Here is a 26959-nt window from a genome sequence, read left to right as displayed (position 1 = left end):
TTAATTGGTACACCACAGAGTAATGTAGGCAAAACACCTCAAACAAGAGCTTCAGCTTATCTACACGGCAAACTTTAAATATCTGAGCATTTCTCTAACCTTCCCCTTAGCCAATAAGCCAAGCCCAAATCAGTCTTGATAAAGTGAAAGGGGGAAACAAAACAGCAAAGATACAAGGGCCAATTCTCACACAGGAAAACCATTCAGACTGTTGCACTTACATTCAAATTGTATGACACTGAAAACTCATTGTTTTGTTTGAACTCAAGCTGTGGTCTAAGCAAATCAGTCTCACATCGCATTAGCTTAAATTTCCATTAAAGGAAAGCAAGCTCATTAGGTATACCTTGAACCTGAAAACATAAAAAGACCAAACATTGAAAGAGAGGAGAGGATAAACACTTGATTTCCCTTGCATTTTAAGCAAAACAATACTGCATCAAAACTCTGCACTGAAACGCAACCAGCAACCCAATGATCTGACAGCTTAATTGCCGGTTTAGAATCAGGGCCTTCAGCAGAGAGAACATTCCAATTAATGATATCAATTACGTCGGAATCAGGACCACTTAGTCCCATGTAGCTCGAGTCTATGTACAGCCAAGGGGAGACATTTCCTTTCGTTCTACTAAATAAGTTTAAATTCGAAATGCTATGGAAAGGATAGTAAACAGCCAGACAAATTAGGTGAACAGCAATTTACAGAAACCATCGCAGTGCAAATCCCATTGAGGATCTGTAAAGAGATCTTTGTCTTAAGGTATTGACACATGGCTGCAAAATCAGCAATCTTGGGGCAGGCGAAGCCAGACACGTGTGTGTATTATTGCTTCTTCAGTTAATGAAAACGCAGAAGCACAGTTAGTAGAGAGGAGGGGGAAGGTGGCTGGAACATGTGATCAGATAGGGAGAAAAAAAGGATAATTTTGAGTACTTTTATTTATCAGGCAAAGGAAAGTGATCTAATTTATTTTCAATGAAAGCTAAAAGAGCCCAAAAGAAGATAAGTTGTCAAATTGTTGGTTGCGGTGCCTTCTCTGAAAGTTTAACCTTTGCCCATGCGTCTGCTTCAAAATATGTGCTATAAGCAAATTCATTGTTAACTACAGAGAGAAAAAGAACGGCATTTTGCTGAAAATCTATACTGTAAGCTAAACTTAATTTCACATTCTAAAAAAATAAATACTTGAAAAATATGCCTTTTTGTTTCTTTTTAAACATGTTTGCACCCACCCTACATAGCGTGTGCAGTGTATGATGCTGTATTCATCTTCCTTGTGCAAGAGCGCACTTGATCTGGTGGAGACAAATCTGGGCTCTGTGCGGGACTTACGATCCCTCAGTCCATTGATGATTGTTAAAAAGAAATTAATGTTATGTCCAGTGTTTTTTAGGGTCTTTATGGGGTGTTATGACATACAAATAATTGTAAGCCCCCCACCAAAAAAATAAAAGGTGAGGGTCTGCTACTTTTGTATCATTTCACCAGAAGGCAGTTACATTCCAGCCTCTTAACAGACCAGGAGAACCGCTTGTTTAAGATCGGGAAGTGGCGATGTGGCAGAGCTGCAGACATTTGGGGGAGGGGTGGAGGTTGGTATTTTAATCTTGTGACAAATAACGGATCTCTGTGTAGCACACAAAATAACAAGCATTTTTTTTTTTTTACTCAAAATGTGACCTGTGCTGTGGTCAGTCCAAGTTTAGCATGCGCACACACAAAAAAAAGGAAAAAAATTAAAAATAGATCACCACTGCACAAGGTCATCCAAACAATCTCCCGCACTAGTGAGACTACCAAGTTTTACACGATTGTGACTTGATTCACTCCATTGAGTCCCTGACATAACTTCTCATAATAAAGGCAATAAATGTAAAAACACAAATTGTGGGAAAATGGAAAGCAAGGGAAGCGCTGGAAAACAGCTTTTTTCTGTCTTTTTTCGATGAAAGTGGCATGTCTTTGTCTGTTGTTCTTAAACCTCTAGGACAGCTCATTAAAACAGCGATGTGGACAGCTCACTCATTATATTTGATGCCATTACCTTGGTAACCTACATGAAAAAGACTAAAAACTTAACAGGATTTCCTCTCCCTGTGGAGTTGGTCTCTCCAGTCATCTGGCCTGGCACTGTACAAGACCTCCAAGAGCTTCGAAAACACTCTGTCACGCGTGTAACTAACTGCTCATGACCAAAGAAGAAAGGGGGGGGGAAACAAACTCACAAGAGTGACTCACTGCTGCTGGACACAAACACCACAGCAACAATAGTGGACTAATTGTGTAGTCAACTCATCAGATTTCATTCCTATGATATGGGTCCATTTGACCATGGAATAACTGATTGTCATATCCATTAAGGCCAATTTACATAGGAAAGCATTGGTGTGGCTAAAAACTTGAAGCAATTAACAGTTTGTGCACTTGCACTATGCATTCATTACAAAATAACAGCTAAAGTGGTTGTCTCCGCGTTGCCTGGAAAATAATTGCACGTATGTCCAGCGCAGTCCTATAAAACCTATGTTATAAATGATCGCACGTAATCAACAAATGAGCTGGGGGGTCCATTCTTGCACAGCCGTGTTATTCCGCTGCAGCGCCCACAACATGCAATACATCTTTCGCTTTAGTGTAACTAGATGCGGGAAACGATCGTAACGTCCTCTTGGTCAAACACGGAATATTCGAATGCCGTGGTGTATTGTGGGTAAGAATGTTCCTGAAGGAGGACAGTGCGAGCTCGGACGCTTAGAAGTATCGATACACTCGTGGATCCCGCACAGGCTGCCGCAGCTCTCCAGTGGCGATATGCTCATTCATTCTACACATGATGCACAGGCACATCGATTGAACAATAGCAGCAGAGGTACACGCTACCGACCCCACACTCGACCGATAAAACAAGGGTCTTACACGGTATTTGTAAAGATCACTGCAACAAAGATACGTATGCAGCAGCGGTCCATCAACACGCACAACGATGCGTTATATTACTAATCAGGCCTGTTATTTACAGCCGGGGTCTCGGCGCTGTTTCGGGCGGCTCTAACGCACAATGCGGTCGGTATGGTGCCGGGGAAGCGCAGTGTCCAGATGAGTCCGTCCTTTCACCGTCGCATGAATACCAGGCAGTTGATGCAGACCACCCAGTCCCCCTCTCTCTGTCTCTATCCCCGCAGGCACACCCTAGCTCTCTGCCCCGGTCCTCTCGTCGCCGCTGACGCCACCTCACCTCTTTCTTGTCCTGCAGACACTCCAGCACGGCCAGGTTGTTGCTCCAGGTGTGCTTGGGGCAGAGCCGGGTCAGGTCCTCCCGACAGGCCTCCTCTTCGGCCAGCTTCCAGCCGGTCGCCCGGCGGGGCTGGGAGGCCGCAGCTGCGGGAGCCATATTTCCACCGATCGGCCCCCCGCCCTGGATTGGATTTTGCAAAGAATTGCCAGCGCCGAGCAGGTTGCCATTGTTCGGCGGCTTTCCGTCCCGGCAGACAGAAGAAGAGATCAAGACGGACATCAACAGCAGGAGCAGCTGAACACGTCTACACGCCGCCATCTTCGGGGAAATCGCTCGAGCAGGACGGCCGCACGCCACTCCTGTTTAAAACGTCGGCGTGCGCGGTGTGGGCTGCTCCCCCTCCTCTTCCTCTCTGGCTCCCTCTCCCAGGTCTCAGATGATGATGGTTGATCTGCCAATCTATTTATTTAGTCCGATTATGTCTCGCTGCTTGTGCAAAATCCATCCACATTAAAATGTAGATGTAGTTTTTAGTTTTGCCCAATTTTAATACGGCTTGGAAGAAAATGTTTAGGCGGTTATTTGTGTGAATCCATTCATTTGCATAATGCAACGTGTCTTTTCGGTGTGGTATTTACTTCCCCTATTTGACAACATACTGTAGCGCGTTCACTGTGCTGTGAGCTTACTTCAGCAAAGAACTGACTGATCCATTTTATTTTAGTAACTGCTTACTAGAGCTCACAAGCCTGCGCACTGAGAGGCACAGATGGGGGAAGGCAGGGAGGCTGTGATAGATGCATTGTGACACAGCCTGGGTGGGACAGGCGAAGGTACACACAGGGGGCTGAGGGGCTCAAGGGGCAAATTACAATGGATAATAACTATTTACAGGCTGACTATGCCCCCCAGTTGTATCCACCAGGGTCCATTTCCCTGCAGGGGGGTTGCTACCACCATGCTTCTGTCACCTTATGCAAATGCTGACCCCTCGGGTCAATTGTAACCTGGAGTAGGACATAATCCACACCCCCTCCACCTATACGGCATATCACCTCAACACATTCACCCCCCCATGAAATGAGAGCAGACCTTTATTCCCCTACTGAATGTTAACTCAAGTGAGAAAAAATAAGTAATGGTGGACTGTTGAGGTAGATTTATGCAAACAAATAATGCAGTTACACTGAGTCACACCTGCTAGACCAATGAGGCAAATCCAGCTGACGGCTATGATCCCTTATTGATGTAACCTGTTAAATCCACTTCAGTCAGTGTAGAGGAAGGGGAGGAGACGGGTTAAAGAAGGAGTTTTAGCTTTGACGAAATTGAGACATGGATTGTGTATGTGTGCCATTCAGAGGGTAAATGGGCAAGACAAAGATGTAAGTGCTTTGAATGGGGGATGGTAGTAGGTGCCAGGCACTGGTTTGAGTGTGTCAAGAACTGCAATGCTTTTGTGTGTTCATGCCAGTGTTCTGTGTATCAAGGATGGTCCACCACACAAAGGACATCCTGCCAATGGCAGGCCAGTGGTCAATAACGTCTCATTAATGAAAGAGGCCAAAGGAGGCCAACACGAATTGTGCAGAGCAGTTAGTCAACTGACACTTTTAGAGCAGATGACTAGATGTGGGTATGGAAGCTCGGGGACAATGAGAAAAAATGTTTGTATGATGCCCCTTTCACACCATTAAAGGAATCTGAGAAGAAATCCAGAGGATTTTCAGAAAGTACTGACAAAGAGAAAAACTGCTTGTCAGGGGGAATGACAACAATCTTGTCACAGTGGCCACCCACTTAGAAGACAGATATTCTGAAATAACTGTCAAATTATAGAAAAGGGAAAAGCATGCTCATGACAAAATCCTGCATTCAAACTGCATATACTGTTATAACCAGCATATGGGAGGTGTAGATCTTAATGACCTCAATGTTTCCTGGTACTGATTCACCATTAGATATAAAAAAGTGGTGGTGGCCCATCTATTCCTGGTCTATAAATAGTACTGGCTGCTGTACAGGGAAATCATAGGTGGGCACTATGGGTTTCTACGCTTCCAACGCAGTTTATTTTTAAAAGTTTAATATTCATGTTAACAATTGTTGTTGAAACCATTAATAAACTGCAATCTTCTGTTTGTTTTTAAGGCTCAAAATTGATTATATTGAGTACATGCTGTTGTTAAAAACTGAGAACATGAATGTGAAAAGCCTAAAGAACTGAAATGAAGAATGTATTTGTGAATCTAAAAACTATCTTCATAAAATCCTTAATAAAATGTATAGATTTATTTTGCTGTTTGGCTTGATGTTAATATTTTGGATATTTTTGGTTAATAGGGTTCATTTAATTATTGAATTCATATTCTGCACTATAGAGGGATTTTAAATCTCTGTTTCATTGCACCGACCATCATGCTGATCCTGTTTGTTACCACTGATTGTTTAGATAGAAATAAATAGGCTTAAAATTGTGTTAAAAGCTCACTGCATTCATTTATTTCTAACAATTTTGTGATACAAATTGTGGATGAAATTACATGAAATGCTTCTTCACAATTGTTTTTTAACTCAGAGTAAGTTTGATCAGGTAACAATATATATATATATATATATACACTCACCTAAAGGATTATTAGGAACACCATACTAATACTGTGTTTGACCCCCTTTCGCCTTCAGAACTGCCTTAATTCTACGTGGCATTGATTCAACAAGGTGCTGAAAGCATTCTTTAGAAATGTTGGCCCATATTGATAGGATAGCATCTTGCAGTTGATGGAGATTTGTGGGATGCACATCCAGGGCACGAAGCTCCCGTTCCACCACATCCCAAAGATGCTCTATTGGGTTGAGATCTGGTGACTGTGGGGGCCAGTTTAGTACAGTGAACTCATTGTCATGTTCAAGAAACCAATTTGAAATTATTCGACCTTTGTGACATGGTGCTTTATCCTGCTGGAAGTAGCCATCAGAGGATGGGTACATGGTGGTCATAAAGGGATGGACATGATCAGAAACAATGCTCAGGTAGGCCGTGGCATTTAAACGATGCCCAATTGGCACTAAGGGGCCTAAAGTGTGCCAAGAAAACATCCCCCACACCATTACACCACCACCACCAGCCTGCACAGTGGTAACAAGGCATGATGGATCCATGTTCTCATTCTGTTTACGCCAAATTCTGACTCTACCATCTGAATGTCTCAACAGAAATCGAGACTCATCAGACCAGGCAACATTTTTCCAGTCTTCAACTGTCCAATTTTGGTGAGCTTGTGCAAATTGTAGCCTCTTTTTCCTATTTGTAGTGGAGATGAGTGGTACCCGGTGGGGTCTTCTGCTGTTGTAGCCCATCCGCCTCAAGGTTGTACGTGTTGTGGCTTCACAAATGCTTTGCTGCATACCTCGGTTGTAACGAGTGGTTATTTCAGTCAAAGTTGCTCTTCTATCAGCTTGAATCAGTCGGCCCATTCTCCTCTGACCTCTAGCATCAACAAGGCATTTTCGCCCACAGGACTGCCGCATACTGGATGTTTTTCCCTTTTCACACCATTCTTTGTAAACCCTAGAAATGGTTGTGCGTGAAAATCCCAGTAACTGAGCAGATTGTGAAATACTCAGACCGGCCCGTCTGGCACCAACAACCATGCCACGCTCAAAATTGCTTAAATCACCTTTCTTTCCCATTCAGACATTCAGTTTGGAGTTCAGGAGATTGTCTTGACCAGGACCACACCCCTAAATGCATTGAAGCAACTGCCATGTGATTGGTTGGTTAGATAATTGCATTAATGAGAAATTGAACAGGTGCTCCTAATAATCCTTTAGGTGAGTGTATATTTAAGATTATTGTAGTATGTTTTCCTCTTAAATGGGATACCTCAGTTGATCGTGTTAAAGGAAAAAAGTTTTCTATAACTTGAAATACAGAAAGGTCTTGTATTCTGCAGTATGGCTTCAGGACCTGTTTGGTTGACATTACTGTTACCCCTCCAGCCCCTCTGCTGTGTTGAGTAGGATGTTTACTTTCTGGGACGGGTCCCTTTAATGTCTTCAATAAACAGATGTGTGGCCATTGTGTTACTTCCTTCAGGAGTTTGCTACTTGAAAATTGTAATCGATTGTAAACACAAAAGCAGGGAGCAGGTGCTGCATACACCTCGAGCTCTAACTGTGGAGCCATAGGGATAGGATATTGATTTTCAGTAGGTGTCTTGGCCAGAAACACAGACCGACAGAAAGATTAACAGTTCAGTGTGGATTCTGTAGGAGACATATGGTAGAATTGTGGGATCTTTCTATATTCCATATGCAATAATTGCCCCCTTTTTGTATATTTAAAATATACATAGAATGTATTTTAAATATATTGTAGTCTGTAATCCATATATTTATTTTATAGGTTGAAAATATATGTTGAGATTTCAACAATGTATTACAGAACGACAATAGTCGATCAAGTAATTCATGAGTAAGTTGTAGTCTTCTTTGCACATGCGTGGTTTGTTTTTTCATAACTTCGAAAATACGCCTGCACAGTGTGTATTTTGGTTACAGCGTTATCCTGGTCGCTTGTTATAAACGAGCCAAGACGAAGAGTAATCACATACAGTGAATTGTATTAAAGCTATCTAGTTTGCAATCCAACATTTTTGTTTTGTGGTTTTGTTTTGTGGTTTTAACTGCAATCCTGCTTGGGCTGTGTGCTGTATGTAACTTCTGGCACCAGGATGCTTCATATCTGATAATTAAGTCTCACTCACAACCAAAACGGAAACATGTGAACTGAACATGTCTTTTAACACGGGTTGGTCTGCAAAGAGTTCTGGACTGTTTCAATATTACCCAACACATTCATTTTCCCACCCACAACCTGGGATACATACTTGATCTTGTCTGTTCTGCTGGCCTAAACCTTGCTCATATTTATCCCTCCCTTTCACAATTTCTGACCATAAGATCCTTAATCTTCAGCGCCTCATCTCCTTCCACAACCTGAAAGCTGTTGACCCCCTCCAACTCTCTGATGCCACCTGCTCTGCCTTTCCCCTGACCATTCTGCCAACTCACCTGATGAATGAGCTGCCAGTTCAACACTGCCCTGTCTGTCTCCCTCAACTCTCCAATCCAAACTCTTTACTTTCAAGCTCAAATATTTAAATAAAAAGTGTTGGAGGGGGGGGGGGGGAGTTTGTTTTAAAACTCTGTATTGCTTATAAATGTGTTTAAATTTAATCAATCAATCCATTGATTTTTATTTGGTATAGCGCCCTTCACGGTAGTCACAGAGCACTTTATAGATTGAAAGAATGTGTGTAAGTCAATAAATAAATAAACCATTAGGCACAGAGGAGAGACAATGCTAGGATGAAAGGCTGCTATAGGAGAAAATATAGGCCTTATGTTTGCCTGTATTGAGGATACAGTTAATATAAAATACAAGTCATACATCCTGGTTCTAATAGCTAACAAGTGCAGACAAGATGCACACAGGTAAGAGCTAAAGGGAAGGGGGCAGAGGGGGGAATCACAAATAAAAAAACAGGAGTTCTAACTTGTATTTGTGTCGATTTGTTTATTTGACAGGGATAGTGCACATTTATGAACATTGCTGTAAATGTGCCAGAGGAAGCCAAATGGCTCATTTTTATCTGTAGTCCCCAGACACGATCTGATATCTCTCAGGATATCTGCTCTTCTTCTGAGGGATGCCTGACTCTCTGCTGCATGGTGCCATCTAGTGTTCAAAACATAGCTCAGATGCTACAGAGTTGCAGTATCCTCTGTGGGATGTCTCTGCAGCTCAGCCTGAACATGCAGCTATGCTGACATGACAAAAGGAGATCCCAGATCAAAGTTCAGCTGTTCAAAAGCGATGCCTGGAAGCAAACAGAACAAGTCATTTATTTTTAAAAAGAGAGAATGAGATTATGTTTACCTCTCTTAGGTTCACTGGAATCTCTGAGCACCTCACCTGTTGAGGAGACACACTCCAAAGTCCCATACAACTATAAACACTATTAAAACTCCTTGGCCCACCTTGTCCAGCCGGAACGCGTCAGGCTGCCTCTTCCCAGAATGTCTTGCTCTGGCCTAATTTGGTTGCAGCCACCAGTGCCAAAGCTAACCAGCAGAGGGCGTTACAATACTTTTAGCAACAGGAGAATACTGGTCCCCAGCATGATGCACTGAACAGTTTGAAATCAGAGCAGATATTAATAAAATTACTGTTATATGGACTGTTATACTGTTATATTTACCTATTTGGTTTAATGATAAACTGTTTGTTTTTGTACTGTACGCGTTGTCAAATCACAAGCTGCTTATTATAAACACATAGCATCGGATGTCATCGGATAATACAGCACCTGACCTAGAGCAGGATTTATCTGGGGTCTGTTCTTTGTACATGGATAACAAGGTTAGCCAGCTAAGTTTACGGATAAATTGCCATAAACTCAGGCTCTTCCGTTCTCCGATGCAAGCTCGAAGATCATCCAGCTGTGTTATCGGAACATCATGTCCAGTATCTTAAACCCGCTCCCTGGCAGATGAACGTGAAGTTTGCTGGGTAAGAAACAGAATGGATTTAATCCTGCCCAATGAAATGATAGCTGGCACCCCCCCCCCCCCCCCCAACAATGACAGCTTTGCAGATCCACTAGATGTGGGATCAATTTTAATAAGGCAAGCTTTTTGGCTTGAAATAATTATTAGAGATTAAAGATTCTTTAAATCATACAGATTATGTATTTGAGCATTACAGGTTCGGTCAGCAAGGGATAATTTATTTAGTTGATTTATTATGACTGAACATCAGTAATCCCACCTGCCGCAGTCATGCATTGGCTGTGCTGCTTCGCCAGTGCATTCCTCTACTGGGTTTGATCTTGCTTACAGCCTATTGAAATGTAATGACTGGCTAGGCCTATTTGAATTACAGTTCCTTAAAGAAAAGGAAAGTGCAGAAGGAAGAGGAATTGTTGGATAAGAAACTGTCTGTGAGTGTGAACCTGGATATTTAGTTGTCATATCTACAGTTGAAAATCAAGGTTTCAAGCATATAGTGTTAAACTAGAACTGATTATGCATCTTTCTATTCACAGGCTGATCCCTGATGCATTTCGTGCAATGAAAAGAAAATGTCCCCCTGACAATGTTTTAACAACACTCTAAAATGACACCCTATCCCCACAACAACACTTATCATTCAACTAAATGATGGGAATAAGAGGAGGGTTAAATCAATGTTATAAATGCAGTTAACCAAAAAGTGTATTATCTATACAGTACTTACAAAGAATAATACTTTAAAATACATTAAATACATTAATATTTGCAAACAACGTTGCACATTGCAGATTTGATCAAATTTTACCACCACCTGCTTCATTGATCACAATGAAATACTTCAGGTGTTTATAAATTGGTTATACAAGGGTGACCGCTAAAACCTGCTGGATTGGGGCTCTCCAGGACCAGGGCTGGACACCCCTGCAGTACATGTTCCAACAGCCTAGAAATAATATAGTTGGCGAAATGATAAATATATATTTCTATACAGTAGGCCTATACTGTTGGCCAGCACAGAGCTCTAATATCTGTCAAAGTTGGGATACATGAATATGATATTGGGGTCATTGACATTGATGCAATTAAAAAACAATCAACTTAAGCATTTAACTTATTTGCTGTTGTTTGGCAAGCTTCTTCCCTGGCTTTTGCAGACACAGCAGTATTGGCTTTATTCAGCATAATGTCCTTTGCTTCCTCGGTGGGCTGTCAACATGGGTACTGACGCCGGGCTGATAAACACATTTCTTGATCCTACTTGATCACAAATTCAGTTTGTGTAGCAGGCACTTCACTTCAGATACGTTTCAATGGAATCTCACAGCAGAATTAACAAGTGAGTAGGTCTAGTGGTGTTTTTACATTTGGTTCACATACAATTGCAAAGGCTATATGACATTTCAATTCAAATTCACTCATCTCGGAAACAGTAATGGATTTTAGGCCTAAACTGTAATTTTAAAATAATTGCAAAAATGACTGGTAATATTTGCACCAATCGAAGGGACCCTCTGAAAGCCCTATAACTGATAAGCCACAGCTGAGAGAGCAGAGGAGAGTTTTCTGGGCAGAGTGGGTGCCACATCTGGATCAGAGTCTGTTTTCCATTGCTGGAAAAAAAATTGAATTGTTTCTTTTCTTACTTTATTGCACATTTCCACTCAAATACTGTCTTATAAATCTCTGGATTTCCTCGCTCTCACCGAGACATGGATCTCCCCTGAGAACTCAACCCCCCCTGCTGCCCTATCCTCTCTGTTTGTCCCGTCCCACAGGGCTGCTGCTCTCCCCTTCTCTCCTCTTCTCTGTCCCCCGCTTTTTCTCCTCGATCTCAGCTAACGGCTTTGAATTCCACACAGTTCAACTCACCTCTCCCTCTCACCTCTTCTTTCTATTTCACTGCCGCCCTCCTGGTCCACTCACCTCGTTCCTGGATGAACTGGACTTCCTTCTCTCCTCCCCTCCCCTCACTGTCCTCACCTGCCATCCTCCTGGGAGACTTCAACATCCACCTCTCCAACCCCTCCCACTCTTTTAACTTTTCCCTCTCCTCATCTCCCCCCATTCACAGGGCAGGCCGCCAGCTAGACCTCATCTTCTCTAGAGGCTGCTCCCCTTGGACGATCTCCATGACACCCCTGGACATCTCAGACCACCACTTAATCTTCTTCTCCCTTTCTCTCCCTTCCCTCCACAGCCCTCCAACTCCCACTGTCAGCTTATGCTATAATCTCCTCTCCATCTCCCCCTCCATCCTTGCCTCCACTGCTCTCACTCTTACCTTTTTTTTCTGTTTTTCCCACCTGTCTGTTGACTGTGCTACTTCCACTTTGTTCTCCTCCCTCTCCTCAGTCCTCATCCTCCTTGATCTCTCTGCAGCGTTTGACACCGTCGATCACTCCATCCTCCTCTCCTGCCTCGCTGACCTTGTAATCTCTGGAACTGCTCTCACCTGGTTCTCCTCCAACCTCAACGACCAGGCCTACCAAGTGACATGGCGAGGTTCCTCATCCAACCCCCAACCTCTCCTCACAGGCGTACCCCAAGGCTCCGTCCTGGGCCCGCTCCTGTTCTCTCTGCACTTGCTCCCTGGGCCCCCTCATCGCATCCCATGGTTTCTCCTACCACTTCTACGATGATGATGCCCAGATCTTCCTGTCTTTTCCCTCTTCTGACGCCTTCATCCCCTCTTGCATCTCTTCCTGTTTGTCTGCCATCTCCACCTGGATGCACTCACACCACCTCAAGCTCAACCTCTCCAAATCTGATTTGCTCTCTTTCCCTCCTCCTCTTCATCTTCTGCTAATCTTTCCATCTCAATCCCCTCAGAATCTAGGACACTCTTTCCCTCTTCTTCCGCTAAGAACCTAGGAGTCACCCTCGATCCTGCGCTCTCCTACACCCAGCACATCACCACGCTGACGCGCACCTGTAGATTCTTCCTGAGCAACATACGCCAAATCCGACTCTTCCTCATTGACTACTCGACTCCAGTCACTGGTCCTCTCCCGCCTGGACTACTGCAACTCCCTCCCGGCTGGCGCTCCCTCCAATGGTTCCTGATCTCAGTCCAATATTTTATTAGCATTCTGTGGTAAATGATGGGCAAACAACACACATATTTCATCACTGCCTACTCATCAGAAAAATCATACCAGAGATTCTCCATTCATGACTAATTTTTTGTTTTATTTGCCAAACAACAAGAGTAAGAGCTGTTTTCAGTTTGAACCCCAAACTTAAGGCAATTTAAAAAATATGTATTTACTTTATACATTGCTCAATATTTAGGTTTAAAAAAATATAAATTTGGAGGATTCAGATTCAAATCTAGAGGTTTTTCCTATCTTTTACAGATGTTTTTTTTAAAGGATCTGGCAAAACTGACTGCCAATGACATAACCTCGAGACATTGCTTACATCTAGTAAGAAATCATGCAAAAAATACAAAAACCCTAACGGTGGGGAGGAAAAATTAAAATAGAAAAGTAAAGTCCCTTGCAGCAACATGCAGGAAGCTAACCGATTTATTTGGTAGTAGTGCCGATATGCCAGCAATGGCCATGATGGGATGCCAGTCCCGGCCAGTTCAGCAGAAGGAGAAGCGACAGCAAGTCAGGGCATACCGTAGAAACTGAATACAAAATTGAATAAATATGTTCTAGCTATTATTATTATTATTATTATTATTATTATTGTTAATAATTGTTTCCTGTGAGATTTGTTTTTAGATAAAATACAAATACGCTGATACGATTAAGGCAAGGATTACTGAAGAGTCCTGAAAGTGAGTACATCTCAGCAATTTATAACTATTCTTACCAGAAAAGTACGATTTTTATATTTCTTGGAGTATGCCGCCTTACTAGATATTGTGTATTGTCCTTCTCATGAAAAATAATTACTTTATTTGGCCGGAGATGTCCATTTGTATATTAAATTAACGGGTTAATGTTTGTCTGAAGCATGGCTGTGATGCAGGCGGATGGGGGAGTGTGTCCGGGTCTGGGTGGACATCTCTGGGTCACAGTCCAGGGCCTTTGCACTCCCAGCCCGTCTCTTGCAAACCGCCCTCCTGCTGCAGCTTCCTTCCCGAAACACTTTCCCACAAATGGCGGCGTGTAGACGCGTTCAGCTGCTCCTGCTGTTGATGTCCGTCTTGATCTCTTCTTCTGTCTGCCGGGACAATGGCAACCTGCTCGGCGCTGGCAATTCTTTGCAAAATCCAATCCAGGGCGGGGGGCCGATCGGTGGAAATATGGCTCCCGCAGCTGCGGCCTCCCAGCCCCGCCGGGCGACCGGCTGGAAGCTGGCCGAAGAGGAGGCCTGTCGGGAGGACCTGACCCGGCTCTGCCCCAAGCACACCTGGAGCAACAACCTGGCCGTGCTGGAGTGTCTGCAGGACAAGAAAGAGGTGAGGTGGCGTCAGCGGCGACGAGAGGACCGGGGCAGAGAGCTAGGGTGTGCCTGCGGGGATAGAGACAGAGAGAGGGGGACTGGGTGGTCTGCATCAACTGCCTGGTATTTAATAGATTACCTATCGAGCATAATAAAGAAAAGAATACATAATTGAATTAATACATACATAAATGTATAAATAGATAGATAGTTACATAGGGCGTGATTTGCGTAGGGTTTGCGCACAGTGCATTCCATTCTGTGCCGATCCACCATTTAATTGTATGCATAGGGCAATATGGGAAGAGACCGGATTTATGTGTGACTCCTGCTATATTTGTAGGTGTCGCCACGCACAAAAACGGATGAGGTTAAAGCACAGCACCAGTCCAGTGAACAGCGACATTTTAGCTCAAAGCACCAGTCCAGCAGACAATCAATGATGGGAAATGTGGGGCTGTCTCTGTTTTAATATATGGTTGTATGTGTGCTGCACCAGAACAAGTTCCAAACAGTATATTCTTTGACTGAATGGCAATGCATACATGCATACATACGACAATTAGTCCCCCTCATACTGCACAACTTTGAGCCCTTCATTAGTCTCTTGTGTCAGTCCGCACGGTTAGGTGACTGTAAAGATGGCGATCAATGCAGCTGCACTGTTATATGTGTAACTTCTTCTTATATGTGGAGCTTCTTCATTTGAAGGACTACAAATAAAAGACAAGTTGGTAATTCAGCAGCTTGGCCCCAACAGACCAGACATTAACATTACCCATCAAACAAGGGGAAGGGGAAAACATACAACAGGACATTTTCAAGTGCATGGTGTGACGAGAAAACTGGGCTCTGTGGTGCTCTACACAGAACACAGTATTTTGTTATCCCTGTGTTGCATAGGTTCAGTAACAGTCCTAACTAAGGAAGACACCAGAGTAGTACACTCCTTTGTTCTTTTTTATTAATCATATAAAAACAAGCAATTTGGGGACTGTAAAGTTGTTTATTTTCTTGCTTTCTTGCCACCCCTTATGCTATGTGCATTGTATTTTGATGTTTCCCCATCCAGTCATTAGGGGGGTCTTCTGAACACTGCATTTCTCACCCTCCTAATAAGAGATCTATGGGGAGGGTAGGTGCTCACCCAAACAATAAAAACATAACCTGTAGTCGCACTTTCCGTGGTGTTGTATGTGAACAGTACCTCTGGCAGACACTTGGTCCATTGTCCCTTTCTTTCTGGTGTCAGTGTGCGTAACAGACCTTGTAATGTGCGATTAAATCTTTCACACTGCCCATTCCCTTGAGGGTGGTATGAGGCAGTCCTGCTCTTTTGGATGCCATAGGGTTTACAGAGCCCAGATTAGTTCAGCCTCAAAGCACTGCAACTTTGTCCCACTGTGTCAGCAGCTTAGATTCAATAGATTGTTCCCTTAGATTCAGATGTCTTCTCTGGCACCTTTCCCCTCTTCCAGTAGGAAAGGAACTGTCCAAGGGTAGTGTCAGCTCCCTGCAACTGTTCCATAGAATATTCAGGAAACAAGGAGACACTTTCTGCAGTCGCCTCTACTAGTGGTATCTCCTGTTATAATATGCTACAGGCAGCTCCGGTCAGGGCTGGAGGTAAACGAATGCCATCAACACTGTTCTCCAGGGCTGCCTGAACATTATGCTCAGCATCAAATTGTCCTGCTATGTGTTCCATATTTAAATACTATGTAGACAAAGCATCAGCATTTCCATTATTTATTCCAGGTCGGTATACTATATCAAAGTCAAATTAAGCCAAGTGTGCTGCCAACGCTGTGCTATGGTGACTCAATAGATTATTGTCAGTGACTATCAAATAATCACAGAACTTTTCTGTCACTGCCCATTTAAGACCCAAGAACTTTCATTGCAATATAGTTCTGCATATTATTCTCTGTCGCAATGGGTTTTCTTTGACTGCCATGGTCCTGAGAGAGGACAGCCCCTAAGCCATAGTGACTAGCATCCACCTCTAGGAAGAAAGGCTTAATACAATCAGCTAATACAGGGGCAGAAATCTGCTTGGTCTTTAACTGTTCAAAAGCAGTCTCACAGTCCACAGTCCACTGTTGGAGAAAAGGAATTTGTTAGGGAGACTTTCACTTTTTACCAGTCTTTGTTAGCAGTTACTCCTTGAGCTGCTAGGTCTACAAATCGACGATAATAACTTGCAAAAAGGAAAGACAGCAGTTTCTTTGACTGAGTTGGTCTCTTCCAGGCAGCTACTGCTTTGATCTTTTCTGAGTCTGTAGCTACCCCTTGGCTGGAAATCACGTGCCGCAAATATTTGACCACCTGTTGAAAGAAGCGACAGTTGCTCAGTTTAACTTTCAGACCATAGGTCTTCAAGCATGTTAAAACCAAATCCAGTCTCTGTAATTGCTGATCTATATTAGACGAAAACAAAACCACATCATCCACGTAGAGTAACAGAGACTGGAAACTCTGTTCTACATAAATTCTCTCCATTAACCTTTGAAATGTCCTAGGTGCATTACACAACCCAAAGGGTATGCAATTTAATTCAAATAGTCCAAAAAGGTGTACAAAAAATGGTCTTTGACCAGTCTTTGTCAGCAACAGCCACTTGGTTGTAGCCACTGGCCAAATCCAAAGTAGAAAGCCAATGGCCTCTCTCAATGCATCCGAAGATTCCTCAATACAAGGTAATGGATATGCATCTTTCCTTGTTTTTGCATTTTGCATTCATTTGCTTTCTGTCTCAAAATAACAATTGGGGAGGAGTAGGGACGTGCAGCTCTCTCGGATTACCTGCTGATCTAATAACTGGCTACTTCACTTCCATATATATAACATCAAGTAGGCTATTTACTGTGTTTTCTCTTATAGCCTAAAACTCAGTGTGACTCAATCTCTGCTTGCCTGAATTCCATTTCATTTTCATGTCTTTATTCAAAGCACAATTTCAAAAGTGGGCATGGTTAGCGATTCAGAGATCGCCCCACCAGTGTTAACAGCCATGAGCCGCTACTACATTGAACATATGCATATATATATATATATACACTCACCTAAAGGATTATTAGGAACACCTGTTCAATTTCTCATTAATGCAATTATCTAACCAACCAATCACATGGCAGTTGCTTCAATGCATTTAGGGGTGTGGTCCTGGTCAAGACAATCTCCTGAACTCCAAACTGAGCACTAAGGGGCCTAAAGTGTGCCAAGAAAACATCCCCCACACCATTACACCACCACCACCAGCCTGCACAGTGGTAACAAGGCATGATGGATCCATGTTCTCATTCTGTTCACGCCAAATTCTGACTCTACCATCTGAATGTCTCAACAGAAATCGAGACTCATCAGACCAGGCAACATTTTTCCAGTCTTCAACTGTCCAATTTTGGTGAGCTTGTGCAAATTGTAGCCTCTTTTTCCTATTTGTAGTGGAGATGAGTGGTACCCGGTGGGGTCTTCTGCTGTTGTAGCCCATCCGCCTCAAGGTTGTACGTGTTGTGGCTTCACAAATGCTTTGCTGCATACCTCGGTTGTAACGAGTGGTTATTTCAGTCAAAGTTGCTCTTCTATCAGCTTGAATCAGTCGGCCCATTCTCCTCTGACCTCTAGCATCAACAAGGCATTTTCGCCCACAGGACTGCCGCATACTGGATGTTTTTCCCTTTTCACACCATTCTTTGTAAACCCTAGAAATGGTTGTGCGTGAAAATCCCAGTAACTGAGCAGATTGTGAAATACTCAGACCGGCCCGTCTGGCACCAACAACCATGCCACGCTCAAAATTGCTTAAATCACCTTTCTTTCCCATTCAGACATTCAGTTTGGAGTTCAGGAGATTGTCTTGACCAGGACCACACCCCTAAATGCATTGAAGCAACTGCCATGTGATTGGTTGGTTAGATAATTGCATTAATGAGAAATTGAACAGGTGTTCCTAATAATCCTTTAGGTGAGTGTAAATGTACAATAATCTGTGAGCAAACACGGAATCTGCGTATTTATATTATTTTTTGGTTAAAACATTCTTGGTGCCTTGCTTCATTCAGCTTCATATTGAGCAGCAGACTCCCATTAGCAGACTGGAGCTGCACTTGCTATCCAGACTACAGAGGGATAAGAGGGGGGGGGGGTCAAAGTTGGGGGAGGATGCAGGTGGCAGGTGGGTGGGATGGTTCTATCTGTCCATAATTTTAGAGATCATTTGAAGGCCTGAATACACGGCAGCCCTCAATGCCCAGAGTTGAACCTGAAATGAACAATTGTCATAGTGACATAGGACCATAATTGTAGATCCATGCTACATACCAAAGTGTGTCTCTAATCCTGGTCTACTGTTCACAAGGAAGCACTGCTGTAGGAGATCCTGGATTGTCAGTTCATCAAACATTAAACAAGCTACTTGATCTGATCTGACTGGGAAGGATCTCTAATGTTGGATGCAGCTGAGATTTCAATTTTTCCTGGCATGTGTGTTACAGTGAACCAGATTTGAGGGTCAGGCTGTTGTCAATGTTTTTTTTTTTTTTGTATCCCCCCCCAAAACATAGTATCTATATATTTAAATATACATATACGTTTGTATTATCGTAACACGTGAATTATAATAATCTTGTGGAGAAAAGTGCAGTTTACTGACCGTTTTTCCTCCCACAGGACATCCAGATAGAGGCATTGCTGATCCGGGCCTGTGAGCCAGTCATCCAGGCATATTGCCATGTGAGTCACTGCCCACACCCTCTCCATCTCCATTAGTCTTGTCTGACCAGGCAGTGTAGCCGATAATAGCTCCTCACTCCCTCCACCCCAGCTTGAACTTGTTAACTATTACACTTTGTTTTAAAGGTGAGGGTTGTGTTTTGGAAAATCTACCATCCCATTTCTCCCAGTGTTGTCACGGCTGTATAAGATAGATACCTGTAATTGTACCTGCCCTGAAAGTAGTCAGTCAGTTAAATCTGAGTTGAAAATCCATGTGTATCAAGCCTGTACAGTGTGCCAGTCTATTCATTATTTCTTAGTGAAAACTATTGTCTTCCAGTAGTAATGCTTTACTACCTCTGAGCAGGCTTTTGCTGATGTTCACTTGGTGAACTCAATTTTAATAACTAGAATCTGCTGGGGTTTCCATCTGAAATTATTAATTTCCACCAGTTTCATTGCAATAAATGGTGGTGGTGGGGGGGGGAATATAAAACGGAAGTGCCAAATGTGGCATCTTTGACCGTCTGGTTATCCACTCTCTCCCCCAGGAGGTGGCTGATAACCAGATTGACACCGGGGACCTGATGGAGTGTCTGGTGCATAACAAGCACCAGAAGGAGATGAATGAGAAGTGTGCTGTGGGCGTCACGCACTTCCAGCTGGTAAGGCTCATCAAACCTCATCCAGCAGCCATGAATAAATGGGTCACGTGAGGTCATGCGACTCCTGCCTTACGTCCGTTATATTCATCAATTAATTCACTATGTGGAGAAAATCATACCGACCCACAACAAATGTTGCCAAATGGGGAAAGAAACTGTTAACAAAGAGATGGTCTGCCTTGCTTATATATTTATATATTTGTGTTTTTAAATCAGAGGGTGTTCTTTTGAAAAGGGAATAACAAAACATTATTGTATTGTTGCTATCATTTCAGTTATTATTGCCAATATCCCGGAATTATATATATATATATATATATATATATATATATATATATATATATATATATATATATTTGTGAATAGAAAAGTCCAGGCACTTTTTAGAAAACATACATCAGTTCTTTAGAAAGCCATTTATAATTAATCAGAGGAATACCACACACACACACACACACTGAAAACAGTGAAAAACTTTCAAGCATCTTGTTCATCAGATCTGATCCCTCTCTTTCTCCTGTTATCTGTTTAGATTCAGATGAAGGATTTCCGTTTCTCCTACAAGTTCAAGATGGCCTGTAAGGAGGACGTGCTCAAGCTCTGCCCCAACATCAAAAGGAAGTAAGTGTGCAATGAGCCGGGGTAGATGAGCCTCTGGATTACACAGCTAAGGGTCTCTATACTGACTGTGGTCTTCAGCGGGCGTCGCTGTGTCACGTATGCAGTCTGACGGGGGGGCGGTGTTTGGGTCTTGGTAAGGTGGACAGCTTTGTGCTTTGTGTTGTGTAGTGCTGGTAGTTGTCGCTGAGAATCTGTCCTTCTCTGTCCATTGTTTGCCAGTCCTAGAACTGAGGGAACTGCTTTGTGTAATTTATTTACAAATTCTCTAAAAAATAAAAAATAAAATACTGTGCTCAGTCATTCAGTTTGTCAGTCTGCTCTTGAAAGGCACCAATTAATGTGTACCATCGGAGTGCGATATGTCAGGAATGCCAGGGTTTATTGTTCGAGATTCTGACTTCTGGACCATACCATGTCCTTTGCAATCCATCAAGTGTTCTGCTATTCATAACTGCAAAATGACTTGTATCCTGCTCTATACATAACAAGGCTTAACTCTGCTGTAATCAAATTAAAGACTGGTGAGTCATCCTCCACAGCTGATTTGGGCCCCAGAATGGGATGCATTAAATGCGACATAAAAGCCATTAAAGTTTTAACATAAAAGATAAATGGATCAAACATCTGGCCTGTTAAAAGGAGTTGTTGTAGACCATGTGTGTAGGTGTGCTGCTGTGTGCTGTGCTGGTCCTTAGCAGTGCTGCCTTTCTCTGCAGGGTGGATGTGGTGATCTGTCTGAGCACAACAGTGCGCAATGACACTCTGCAGGAAGTCAAGGAGCAGCGCGTGTCTCTGAAGTGTCGCAAACAGCTGCGTGTGGAGGAGCTGGAGATGGTGAGGGCCTGTTCAGTGCATCACACACACGCGCACACACACAGTCTTTGCCCCCAGGAGCTGTGTCCAGTGTAGTCACAGTCAGTGCAGCACACGATACAGGCGGTTCCCTTGTCTGGGATCTCATGTGATCTGTTTGTTCCTGCAGTCTGAGGATATCCGCCTGCAGCCGGAGCTGTATGAGTCCTGTAAGCAGGACATTGGGAATCACTGCCGTAATGTGGCCTTTGGAAATGCACAGGTACGACCAATGCACTGAACCTTGAGGCTGATGGGGAGATACTCAGTGTTTTATAATGCACACTGTTCAGGACTGCTTTCACCTAGATTGTAACTGACTAGTGATTTAAATCTTAAATTAAATAAGTTTGGTTGGGTAATTCCAGGAGATACTGGAACAGAAAGGGAACACATGCCTCCCTTGTTCATGTCATGTTGAAGCAGAGCTGGGGTCCATTAAGGTTGTTTCAGTTTATAGGAATACAAAAAAGGTTATAAAATGGAGCTGACTATTTGATTTAGGAGGAATTGGAATTAAACAAGCAATTGATCCCCAACTCTGTAATTAAGGACAGTAATCTTAGGCTGGTAGTTGTTAAAGAGTTGACCTACATTTTTCTCCTTATGATGCTGCTGTTCTACAATTGGCCAAGTGTTGTCCTGGACTGAAGCTTGAAGTCAACATGGGCTTCCTTGGTGCCATGTGACTCTATAACAAGCAGCTCTGTGCCTCATTGCCTCGGGACCAGCGAGTGATTTGAATGGTTGCTGATTTGGACCAATCTTGGCATACTCTGAATGTTCCTGAGCTGCGCTGGCCCTGTGCTGGCATTGCCCCTGCTGATCTGTCTCTGGACCCCCAAACCCCCAGGTCATCGAGTGTCTGAAGGAGAACAAGAAGCAGCTGCTTCCCCGCTGCCACCAGAGGGTGTTCAAGCTGCAGGAGACGGAGATGATGGACCCCGAACTGGACTACACTCTCATGAGGGTGTGCAAGCAGATGATCAAGGTGAGCCCACCCCCGCTGGAGACTCTGCTCATGGTTTATGCGGGGACTGACTCTGCTACCCAATGCTGCTGGGGGGAGTGGGGGTTGGTTTACTGGACTTCACTGCCAGACTGTACAGAGGCTTAGAGGGGAACTCCACCAAAAATCCATATTTTCTCGGGTTATTCTATAAGTAGAAACATGTAGTGAGCTTTTCATGACCAGCTCATTGTATGTACCAGAAATTAGAGCTCGAAAACTATGCTGTGACGTCACTGGGATACTAACTCTGCTTTGCTGGAAGTCAATGGAGAAAATCTGAAAAGTCATGAAAATCATTACAAAATAAAATGTTATGAATGTTTGATGGCCCATCACCCAATTTTTCCGAAAGATCCATTGGTTTGTTGTCATCAAAAGTTTATTTCACCACCCAGAACCAGTTTGCACTCTGCTGTAGCCTACACGGCACTGCCTGGAATAAAATAATCATGTAAAATAATAGCAACAGTTCTGGATTGTGAAGTAAATGACAACAAGCTGATGGATCTTTCGGAAAAATAGGGTGATGGGCCATCGAATATGCATCAAATTTATTTATTTTTATTTTTATGACTTTTCAGTTCTGAGTTGATGTTTTCAATCTGCTCAATTTATTCTAAACTTGAGCTTCGTGACACACTTTTTGTTTCTGTGGGAGTATTGAATGTTTCCTTTCTACGGTTTTATCCTAATGATGCCGATCTGTCATGTACAACTTTGTTGATTATATCCCGAGTAAAAATTTGGGTTCAACCCTAATCTACGGTGACATCCACAGTGTGGGTGAGATCACTGGCTCCTTTCCTGATGTGCAGGGGGATCAGGCAGGGCTGCTCCCTGTCAGGGACTCTGTCCCTTATTGATTAACAAAGTGCTTTTGTGTCTGTACTCTTGTGTTTCAGCGCTTCTGTACGGAGGCTGATGCGAAGTACATGCTACAGTGCCTTAAGCAGAACAAAAACAGTGAGATGATGGACCCCAAGTGCAAACAGATGATCACCAAGCGCCAGATCACACAGAACACAGGTGTGGGTTTGAGCCCCTTACATGTTTATGATTTACCAAATAGTTTGCAGTCTCTCTCTGAGAAGTGTTTTTTGAACCCGGCTTTTTAAAATGTTTACCTAGTAGGACTGATCCTCAAATTGGAAGCTGTAGGCATTCAGGGTAATGTAAGTTGATGGATTATGAACTGGTTGATGTATAGGAAACAGAGGGTGTCGATTAGAGGTGTTGCTTCTAACTGGAGTGAGGTTGTTAGTGGAGTTCCACAGGGATCAGTACTAGGGCCTTTGCTTTTTCTAATCTATATTAATGATCTGGACTCTGGGATAGTTTGCAAACTTGTCAAATGTGATGATGATACTAAAATAGGTGGCTCAGCAGATACAATCTCGGCAGCACAGGTTATTCAAAGGGACTTAGATAATATTCAGTTGTGGGCCAACACCTGGCAGATGAAATTCAATGTGGAAAAGTGCAAGGTATTACATGCAGGTAACAAAAATGTCCACTATAATTACACTATGGGAGGAATAGAACTAGAGACCTAGGAGTCTACGTGGACTCCTCACTTTCTCCATCCAAACAATGTGGGGAAGCAATAAAAAAGGCAAACAGGATGTTAGGGTATATTGTCAAAAGTGTAGAATTGAGAACAAGGGCAGTGATGTTCAGACTGTACAATGCACTAGTTAGAGCTCATCTGGATACTGTGGACAGTTCTGGGCTCCACACTTCAAGAAAGATATCGCTGCTCTAGAGGCAGTTCAGAGGAGAGCAACCAGACTTATTCCAGGTCTGAAGGGAATGTCCTACTGAGAGACTGAGGACCTGAACCTTTTCACCCTGGAACAGATCAGCAGGGACACACACACCCGGGGACACAAATGGAAATCGGGCTTCAAGGCATTCAAAACGGAAAACAGGAGACACTTCTTCACACAGAGCGTCGTCTCAATCTGAACAAACTCCCCTCCCCTCCCCTATAATATCCTCTGTGTCGTTCTCGACGGACTGTTCTTGCTGACAGTCAGATCACGTCCTGCATTGATATTCTCAGTCACCTTGGAAAGGGTTGCTATTCTGTTTTTTCTTACATATCGCAGTAATGTATGAGCATCACGGTCAGCGAATGTGCGCTTTTGACCACAATGTCCAACCCTGTTTACTGATGTCTTTCCCATAGATCTAAATGCAGAAGTAACTTTAGTCACTGTTCCCACTGAAACACTAGCAAGTTGAGCAGTCTGTGACTGAAGCGCCTGCTATTCATGCCCCAATAATGACCCCTCTTTCAAAGTCACTCAGATCCTTTCCTCTTGCCATTTTGATCCAAAATGTATGTCAACTGGGCCTGCTCCGCATTTGTATACATTCCACAGAGCATGATAGGGTGTTAATTGCTTAATTGTATCATGCAGTTCACATGTTTGGAGGCATCTGCATTCGTTATGTTCCTCCACTCAATTATTCAGGTTTTTCCTTTAATTTGTCACCCGTCTATAAGTGAAGATCACTATCTTCCTCCATTTCATGTGTGTTGGGCTGTCAAGCTCATTCTATGGAGGACAGCTGTTTCTACTGTTTGTTTTGTTTCATCCCAGCTTTCTACTACTTTATTGGTCTAATTACATGATCAAGTTAAATTTAAAACATTCTCTCTAACTTGGTATTGGTGAAAATTACTATCATTTAGTGAACACGCAGAGTGTGTTGGGCATTTGAACTGCTTCATTTGCATACTTCCTTTTCCTAAATGTATGTGATTTACCAGTTCTCTTGAAATCAAGACGCTGCTTCTCACATATTTAGGTAGAGCAGGTAAAATGGTGGTGCTGATTTTTATCTGTGTGTCTTTTCGTCAGAAATCGCAGCTGTGTGCGGAGGAGGCAGCAGTGCAGGAGCAGGTAGGCCAAGTTGAGGAGTGTCTGAAGGTCAACCTGCTGAAGATCAGGAATGATGCCTGCAAGAAGGTACTATACGGCTGCTCTTTCGCTCTTTAATCCTGCTCCCAGTCAGTGCTGAGAGTAACTTTTTCCACTGGGAAGAACCAGTTTCATCTATTTATCTTGAGCTATAAACAAGAATATCAGAGGCTACAAATCATTTTTGGATATAGGTAGCTTCTTCTGTCAGCTGTTTGTTGACACATTCCAGGGACTAAACTTCTTCAAGCTTGTTTCAGACACCACCCAACCTTTGGATGAAGTGTACCTTAAATGGTATTTCCTCTTGACTTCCAATTTTGTCCTCAGGTCCTTGTTGTTGGTTAATCCTAAAGCAGTCCTCTAGGTTTATCAAACAAAAGCTTCCACAGCTTTTAAGACTTGTTTTAAGTCCCCTCATAATGTTCATGAGGAAAATTCTCTGTACAAAATTCTTAGCCATCATTAATTTTGATTTTTTTTTTTTTTTTTTTTCTGTAACTTATTTGGTGTTTGCAATGAGATGGACTGCAGATGGAAGATGTTGTTTGGAACATACCGCATGCTCTTGAAAATAAATCTATCCATTTGCCTGAAGAGAGATGCACACTACCAGTCCTCACATATCTCTGAAACAAAATATAAAAATACTGAAACTGCAGATGACATAAGGAAGCACGGAAAGATATATGATTGGAATAACAAGAAGAAAAAGAAATGAATGGATCCGAGAACTAAGAAAAATGTGTACACGCATTGCCATTGAAGAACAGATTGTTGGACCATGGAAGCAAATAGAGAAGAGATGAAAAAAAAAATACCTAGAAGACCATGTGAAAGATGGGAAGATGAAAGGATCAACTTTACAGGAGTTATATGGAAAAGGGAAACTATAGATCGAAGTAAGTGGAAACCTCTTGAGGCAGTGGATCGATTATAGGCTAATGATATACATACATACACACTCACTGCCCACTACAGAAGACCACTTTCCAGCTGAAGTGTTCTGTTGCACATCCGTCATGTTTGTTTCTGTGGTTCTGTTCTCCTTCTTGAATCTTTAGCTTTGCTTCACTGTGTATTTCCTTGCATCCATAGATTACCCTACATTTCACTAGAATATTTGTCAGCTATGAATAACTGCTGCACTTATAGATTTATTTCCATGCATTTGGTCAAGTGAATCAGTGTTTTTAATTGCCGCTTCCCCTGCATGTTTTTATAGGAGGTGCTGAACATGCTGAAGGAGAGCAAGGCCGATATTTTCGTGGACCCTGTCCTGCACACAGCCTGCGCCCTGGACATCAAACACCATTGTGCAGCCATTCCACCGGGCAGAGGCCGCCGTGAGTCCCTAACCCTTCACACACACAAACTGTTCAGTATTGAAACAGTATTTGTACAAAGCATCCACAGCTCAGGTCTGCATGTACACACCCACTTATGATGGCAATTTCAAATCAGGGAACAAAAAGAACAGAATTCAAGCTATTTTAAAGTGACATCTGTCTCTTCCCTTCTCTGTATTTCTCAAAGTAAAGATGGAAGTGGATATTTGAATACCGTTCTGTGTCTAACCCTCTCCCTCTCCCTCGCTCTCAGAGATGTCGTGTCTAATGGAGGCACTGGGTGACAAACGGGTGCGTTTACAGCCGGAGTGCAAGAAGAGACTGCAGGATCGCATCGACATGTGGAGTTACGCTGCCAAGGTAAGCATACAGATCTGTTGTTATAGGACTGAATTGATCTGAACACAGTCACTGGATCTAAAAATAAACATATTGCATTATATTGTATATTAACACACATACAATCTGAATTGCTAGAATTTCTTTGCTGAAATTATGAAATACTAAAGAAAATAAGGTAGATTGCATATTTCATTTTTTAATTTTGCAAAAAAAAAAAAAAGGTGCCAAATGTGTCCTCACCTCAAAGAGTTGTTGAGGTCTA

The 26959-nt window shown here is 42.9% G+C and overlaps 2 protein-coding genes and 2 long non-coding RNA genes across 4 annotated transcripts in view; 2 read left to right on the top strand and 2 right to left on the bottom strand.

The window, feature by feature from the left end:
* The window catches only part of LOC136759226 (Golgi apparatus protein 1), a 56326-nt gene extending 52334 nt beyond the window's left edge, over positions 1-3992 (bottom strand). Inside the window, exon 1 of the mRNA XM_066714126.1 lies at positions 3237-3992. Coding sequence (XP_066570223.1) covers positions 3237-3554 — 318 coding nt within the window. The 5' untranslated portion in view covers positions 3555-3992. The remainder of the gene's footprint in view (positions 1-3236) is intronic.
* LOC136759228 (uncharacterized) lies at positions 1776-3567 on the top strand. Its single transcript, XR_010820016.1, has 2 exons — positions 1776-2870; positions 3184-3567. It is a non-coding gene; the product is annotated as an uncharacterized LOC136759228 (long non-coding RNA).
* Positions 3993-8807: 4815 nt separating the features above from the next.
* Positions 8808-13723, bottom strand: LOC136759225 (uncharacterized). The gene is made up of 3 exons (XR_010820015.1): positions 13638-13723; positions 12745-12904; positions 8808-9121 (listed from the first exon to the last, which is right to left on the bottom strand). It is a non-coding gene; the product is annotated as an uncharacterized LOC136759225 (long non-coding RNA).
* Positions 13724-13800: 77 nt separating this feature from the next.
* LOC136759224 (Golgi apparatus protein 1) lies at positions 13801-26352 on the top strand. The gene is made up of 10 exons (XM_066714125.1): positions 13801-14229; positions 18885-18947; positions 19481-19594; positions 20127-20215; positions 20932-21049; positions 21198-21290; positions 21921-22058; positions 22982-23105; positions 24947-25054; positions 26232-26352. The coding sequence occupies exons 1-9, from the start codon at positions 13801-13803 to the stop codon at positions 25000-25002; spliced, it is 1224 nt and encodes a 407-aa protein (XP_066570222.1). The 3' UTR covers positions 25003-25054; positions 26232-26352.
* The last annotated feature ends 607 nt before the right edge of the window (positions 26353-26959 follow it).

Source organism: Amia ocellicauda, chromosome 9 (assembly GCF_036373705.1).
Source record: "Amia ocellicauda isolate fAmiCal2 chromosome 9, fAmiCal2.hap1, whole genome shotgun sequence".
Lineage (NCBI taxonomy): Eukaryota > Metazoa > Chordata > Actinopteri > Amiiformes > Amiidae > Amia > Amia ocellicauda.
The sequence above is the reverse complement of the archived record's forward strand: the minus strand, read 5'-3'. Positions and strand labels throughout refer to the sequence as shown.

What these genes read in the sequence shown, in the direction of transcription:
- LOC136759224 (XM_066714125.1), top strand. Translation starts at nt 13,801, where the DNA reads ATGGGGGAGTGTGTCCGGGTCTGGGTGGACATCTCTGGGTCACAGTCC. An exon ending in TCATCCAGGCATATTGCCAT is followed by an intron (nt 18,948 to 19,480) that starts GTGAGTCACTGC and finishes TCTCTCCCCCAG; the next exon opens with GAGGTGGCTGATAACCAGAT. An exon ending in GCGTCACGCACTTCCAGCTG is followed by an intron (nt 19,595 to 20,126) that starts GTAAGGCTCATC and finishes TTATCTGTTTAG; the next exon opens with ATTCAGATGAAGGATTTCCG.